Raw genomic sequence first — 6,659 nt, 5'->3', positions numbered from 1 at the left:
ATCTGAAATTCAGGGAAGATGGTATAGTTTGGTTTTCTTCTTGCAACTTTTGTTTTATCCCACTGATTTAGTGACAGTTTCCTGGGACATCAAACCCTGTGAACCTCACACAGTTTAGATTTGAAGGCCTGTTGGGGGTTGCAGGGGTGGTGGTGGTTGGCTCAATAAACTAGTAGATTGGAACAGTTTGTAAAAGAGATAATCCAGAGGTTAAAAACATGAGCTTTGGGATTGGTACCTTGGCCCTGAGGGATTTTTGAAACAAAATGGAGTCTTTCTGTCAGTCACTACAGTGTAGAGTTCCATGAGCCACATCTGAAGGTACTCCTAGCCTCAGTGGAAAACCAGGACAACTGAGTAGTTGAAAGAAGAAAGGATTGCCATTTTCTTTCATAAAACTCAAATGGATATCAGTACTACCTATAATTTAATTTGTAAAAGATTTTCAAATATTTATTTTTCCTTTATTTAAAATACTTTAGATCCCTGTACAGCTGTAAAACAGTCCTCTTTTAGTTGAGACCCTAGAACATTATGAGAATATTTGGGTCATTTTATTTTTTTGAGTTGTCACATTTTTTAGATTTGGATCCTCATAATATGCTTAGAACCATGATGAATTCTCCCTCCATTTTATAATAAAAAAATTAATATTTAATAAAGCAACTTGACTGACATCCTGGCTAGGGTCATTGGAAATTTGAGTCTGGAAATCACTTCTCTTGATTCTAAGCTCAGTTTTCTATTTTTTCTACACCATGCTGCCTTCCTGGAATTGAGCATTGCCTATTTTTTCTTTGTCCATACAGCTTTTGGTGAGAGCTAGCTAGCCAAGACTGATCACCCTCACATCCAAATGTGTGTGACCTGTCTGGTCACAAGCAGATTATACTCACTCAGACACAACTGTCACTTGCTCAGACCAAAGCCTGTGAGAAGATTGATACAAAAACTGTAACAACAGGGAGGACAGTTAAATTTACAGTGAAACAGCCCTGGACAATTTGCTGCTTAGACCAGATTAGCTATAGGTAATTGGCAGTTAAAGAGATCCTGTGTCTTTGAAGTCCTCTACGATGGATATAGAACTCTATCTAGCAGAAAAAGAAGTATTATTTTTCTCATTGTGTTTGGACATAAGTAGGGTCAGCTGCTGTTTATGTCCTCTGGGCAGAGCCAGAGTCCTCTCATGAAGACTCTTTTTCCCATTCTTAGCCTGGAAGAGAGGCCTTGCTCATTACTGAGGTAGGGAGGTGGTGTGATCTATGGCATATGTCCTGATAAAAAGAATTAATGACTTGAAATGTGTGATTACAAACCAGTCTGTGGGCTGGAAGTCTGAGAGATGGAGTTGGGTTCCAGAGAGGAAACGGGAATTTGAAGATTTATTGTTACAGATACAGGGAATGGGGAATGATTGTCACGGCCTATTTTGGTCCCTTAGCTATAGCCACTCAGAGGAGAGTTCTTGATGATCAGGTACAGAACAAAGTACAATAGCAGTGGCAAGTAATTCCACTGAGAATAGGGAAGTATAGTACAGTTAGGCAGAAGGAGACGAGAGAGGAAAATATATACAGAAACTCCTGCAAGTTGAAAGTGCTTTGTGGTCTCTGTAAGGTATTGGCCCTCCTGATTCTGTACTTTCTCTGCCATAAAGTAGCAGGTCAGCGCTTTTCATTTCCAGCTACCATGTTGGTTACCCTTCCTTCTGTGGTTAAACATCTCTGCAGTGACCTGTCAGAGGGTTGATTATTAACTGCATAAAGCCAGGGATGCTGGAGGGAGCAGATGGAAAGTGGTTTGGCTGCTACAGCCAGACTGGTAAAGAATCCTTGGCAATTTTTCAGTGTATCTTTGGAAAGATACCATCGAAGTTACTATGAAGGCTGCTGGGTTTGGAAAGCTGAATTTCTGAAGAGTCACCTGGTTGAAAAGTGGTAGTTACTTAACACACTCAGAAATAGGAGGGCAGTGCTCTGTATAGAACATCAGAACCACTACTTATTGGTTCTCAGGATATGTTGTCTTTGTTTACATTCTGGTCATTCAGAAATTCTAGGTAGTTTTCTAGTAGGGAAGGCACTTTTTGATAGGTACATTAATAGAACTTCAGATTTGAAAAAGGCCCTGGACATGTCCAGGTTACACCTACCACACACAGAATTCTTCATGTAATTAGCTTGACTGGAGATGATGCTTTTTCTGATCACTGCTTTTGATAGAGATATGGCTTCATTAAGCATTGTAGGTCATTGTTGGGAATTTCAGATTATTACATTTTTTTCTCCTGAACTAAACATCTGTCTTTCTGTAACTTCTACTCATTGGTTCCGTTTATATCCTCAGCATCACAGAATAAGTTTCTCTTCCACACTGCAACCTTCATACCCATCTCCCTTCAGTTAACTCCTTTCCATACTAAAGAATACCAGTTTCTAAGACCTTTTCTCTTATGAGATGGCTTCTTGATGTTTTACAGTACTCTTGGCTATCTCTCCATTTCATGAATATCTCACAGAAGATATGGAACCTGAAAATGAGCACAGACCATCAGATGTTCTTTTCATCTCCAGCTACTTTTTAAGAAACACTTAAAAAAAATGTTAATGGCAATATTTCTGCTTACTAGAAAAACCAAAGCAATTTGCCACAACAACTTGGAATTGGGACAAAAAGAATTTGAGGAAGTTTTTTTAAATTTTTTTTACTGATACTAAGGCTGTAATTTTTGAGGTTCGACATTATTATAAGCATTGATTTTGCCTCATATCTTCTCCAGGAATATATGCATTGAGTTTACCCTTAAAATTATAAAAATAACTTGATATTTATGTTTACAGGAATTATTCAAATTTACACTACACTGAAGTGACTTTAATGTTTCAGATAATTTTTAACAAGATGGATATATGTATGTTACATAATGGAAAACCTATTGTTTTAACACATAACAAACAACGTGACTCAGTGTAAGATTCTTGAAAAATAATTTTCTCTTCAAAACTATAGATTTTTTATTCTTTTTTAACATTTAATGTTACAGAACAGTCTAAGGTTGGCCTAATTTTGTTCTTTGTAATTTAAAAATTTTGCCAGAATGTGTGCACGTTTGGCTTTTAGAAAAATTGATTTTGCTGAAAAAATAGTGAACTTTTTCAAAATCTTTTTCAGTTCAAGGTGTTAACTTATTTATTATGTCTTGATGGGTTGCTTTTTTCCCATTTGTTCTAGTCTCTTCAGTTTTGCTTTGAGTATTATTAAATACTTCCTTTTAATTTCCCTCATTATTTTCTTTTTACTGTCCTTTTTCCTTTGAAATAGGATCCTCTACTATTGCAATAGTATCCTCTACTACTCCAGAGGAGTATCTCAAATTTTCTTGTAATTTCTTCCACAGTTTTAGTTCTGTGCTTTTTTGATTTCTGTATGAATTTTAATTGGTGTTACCACCAATTAAACCACCAGTTGGTTTAATTGGTGAATTTTAATTGGTTTTTCATTTCCTTGCATATTCCTTTTTTTAAAAAAAAATTACATTCTTTTAAGTTCATATCTTTTCACTTCAGCTGGTATCTTCTTAATGCTCTGCCTTCCTTACTGTCATGCTTTGTTTATCTTGCTCCATACTTGACAGGTCAGCCCATACAGTAGAATGAGAACTATCAGGAGCTCTCAGTGAGCTCTAACATTTTCTTGTACTTTATATTCTTTCCTTTATATACCCTTCCAGAGTCTCTGTTTCATTACCATCCTGTTTTGTAGAGGAAGAGTTTTTGTTTGTTTTTTAGAGGAAGGTCTTTTGAAAGTTCTGTTGTTTTTCCAAGAATAAAAAAGCATGGGATTGTTCTAATGGTTTACATTACATACTAATGATGGGGCAGCTCCAGGGGAAAGAGGGTCAGTGGTAGGTGAATGTGGGTTGTGCTCTACGCCTCACAACAGTTGCAGAGATTGAAGAGGTGATAAATTATGATGTTGGGCAGAACTATGCTTTAATAATCCTTTGTAGTGCAGATTCAGTTGGCGTTCCCATTTCTTTGCCCTTCATAATACAATTGTTTTCAGTATTGTGTTTCACTGCCTTATTAACTCTCATTTTCTGTTGTATTCCCAGCGCATAGTTTAGTGCCTGGGACTTAGTAGGCAATTAATACATTTTTTTTTTTAAATGAATCAGTAGATAGCATAGAGAATTCCAAGCATTTTACTAAAAATTTCTTCAGAGTTTTAGATCATTTTTGGTGGTGTCATTTCTCTAATTCTTCAGAGATTATGTTGCTTTTACCGTGCGGGTCACATTGTTTCATAGTTCCTATGTTTTCCCTCATGGTTTTTGTTCATCCTTTTATGAAGTAAGATCTATGTGGACTCAGTGCCAACTGTGGTCAGGTGCTGTTGCACTAAGCTCTCTACTTGGTTAAAGGATGTATTTTCTTCTCAGTGCGTGTGTGCTGTCGCTTTAGTCTTGTCTGACTCTTTGTGATCCTAGAGACTGTAGCCCACCAGGCTCCTCTGTCCATGGGATTTTCCAGGCAAGAATACTAGAGGAGGTTGCCATGCCCCCTCCAGGGGCTCTTCCGACCCAGGGATCAAACCTGCATCTTATGCCTCCTTGTTGGCAGGTGGGTTCTTTATCACTACTCATTTTCTTCTCAGATCTGTGGCCAAATGGCAGATTAAAGTGCAGTCCTTTCTCTCTTAAATCCCAGTTAGCGCTGGTCTCCTAGGGTGACATCTTCTCTTGAACAGTTTCTCTTGAACCCTGGTTCTTTGACACTGCCTTGAGAGAGAAGGCGGAAAAGTACAATTTGTCTTATCCCTGTTCTATCTATAGCATTTACCTGTTAGATATTTACTTCATAGGATTCATCGCGCCCCCTCTGGTTTCCTCTTTCTGCTCTGCCATCTTCTGAGGGTTATTTTCTAAATGCACATAGAAAGATGGTAAACAAGGGAGTAATTAAGAACAGAATTCTTTGGCTTCATCATAAAGTAATACCTCGATGGTATATTTTGGCTGTCAGGTTTTCGAGATGGTACACTCCCCAAGGAAATATGTATATTTCCTTTTTTACCACCCACTTCAACCACCCCTCTTTTTAGCTATCTCTGTTCCATGTTGTGAGGCCCTGATGTTTATCAATATAGTGTCATCAGTCTTAAAAGAATAGGGAGACTTAAACCACATTCTAGCATTAAGTTTTTTAGTACTGTTCAGTTATTGATAGGGTAACATTTTTTTCTCTGTGTGAGTGTGTGTGTATCTTCATGAGGATTTTAGTGGGAAAGATTACATTGAATTCTGCTATTTAGACATAATTTGAAACCTGGAGTTTAATAACGCTGGCTTAACTGAATGTAAGCTGATGGGTTAAGTCCTCTTTGAGGATTGTCTCCTCTAATTGCAGTTTTTGTCCCTATCCTGATATTGTATTTTTCCCCAGTCCTGTTTACTTTTCTCTTTTGCTTACCTACAATTAGATACCCTCCCCCTGCCCCATATTATTTTTAGTAGGAACAGGTCCTGTTAGTAGAGGGATTTAGCCTTTGCTAGGCAATGTTCTAAATCTCTGATAATTCAAGAAGAAGTATGGGAAGTGATGTGAGTAAAATTGTGCTGGGGGATGTGCCAGGGCCCGTATTGACTGAGGGAAGATTGCCAGCTGGCAGTGGTAGTAGAAATCAGTCTCTTGGGAATGGGAAACTAGAAGATTCCTAGTTAAATCTTAGCACAGACTCTCCAGGCAGTTGGAAATATTGTACTGTCCCCTGGGGAGATGGAGTGGGAATTAGCTTTTTCCTTGATCCAAAGTGACTTGGTTGGAAATACAACTGAACCTGTTTGTCTTGTCCATTGTGATGTGATAGCCACCTCGCAAGGGACTGTCTTGTGTGGGAGTTTATTTCAGGCTGTCTCTTTGCCTGTATTGTTTCCTTTAACAGCTCTTTACATTTTCTTTTTCCAGCAATGATGTTGTCCACTGGGCATGTACTGACCAATGTGGCAGGTCTGAGAACGTAGCTGAAGCTGAAACTAGGAAAGCTGGGGGCAAGGAAGAGCCTTGAATCTTGAGGTGGGACGTTGACTCTAAGATGTCCTTGAGCAGTGGAGCCTCCGGAGGGAAAGGAGTGGATGCAAACCCGGTTGAGACATACGACAGTGGGGATGAATGGGACATTGGAGTAGGGAATCTCATCATTGACCTGGACGCCGATCTGGAAAAGGACCAGCAGAAACTGGAAATGTCAGGCTCAAAGGAGGTGGGGATACCAGCTCCCAATGCTGTGGCCACACTGCCAGACAACATCAAGTTTGTGACCCCAGTGCCAGGTCCTCAAGGAAAGGAAGGCAAATCCAAATCCAAAAGGAATAAGAGTGGCAAAGACACTAGCAAACCCACTCCAGGGACGTCCCTGTTCACTCCGAGTGAGGGGGCAGCTAGCAAGAAAGAGGTACAGGGACGCTCAGGAGATGGTGCCAATGCAGGAAGCCTGGTTGCTGCTATTGCTCCCAAGGGCTCAGAGAAGGCGGCTAAGGCATCCCGCAGTGTAGCGGGCTCCAAAAAGGAGAAGGAGAACAGCTCGTCTAAGAGCAAGAAGGAGAGAAGCGAAGGAGTGGGGACTTGTGCAGAAAAGGATCCTGGGGTCCTCCAGCC

General features: G+C 39.5%; 1 protein-coding gene across 1 annotated transcript in view; it reads left to right on the top strand.

Moving 5' to 3' along the window:
* The first annotated feature begins 4,598 nt into the window (after positions 1–4,598).
* ZNF609 (zinc finger protein 609) overlaps positions 4,599–6,659 on the top strand; it is a 176,609-nt gene continuing 174,548 nt past the window's right edge. Inside the window, exon 1 of the mRNA XM_010840187.1 lies at positions 4,599–6,657. Coding sequence (XP_010838489.1) covers positions 6,097–6,657 — 561 coding nt within the window. The 5' untranslated portion in view covers positions 4,599–6,096. The remainder of the gene's footprint in view (positions 6,658–6,659) is intronic.

The sequence above is a fragment of the Bison bison genome, unplaced genomic scaffold (genome assembly GCF_000754665.1).
Source record: "Bison bison bison isolate TAMUID 2011002044 unplaced genomic scaffold, Bison_UMD1.0 scf7180017864142, whole genome shotgun sequence".
Lineage (NCBI taxonomy): Eukaryota > Metazoa > Chordata > Mammalia > Artiodactyla > Bovidae > Bison > Bison bison.
The sequence above is the reverse complement of the archived record's forward strand: the minus strand, read 5'-3'. Positions and strand labels throughout refer to the sequence as shown.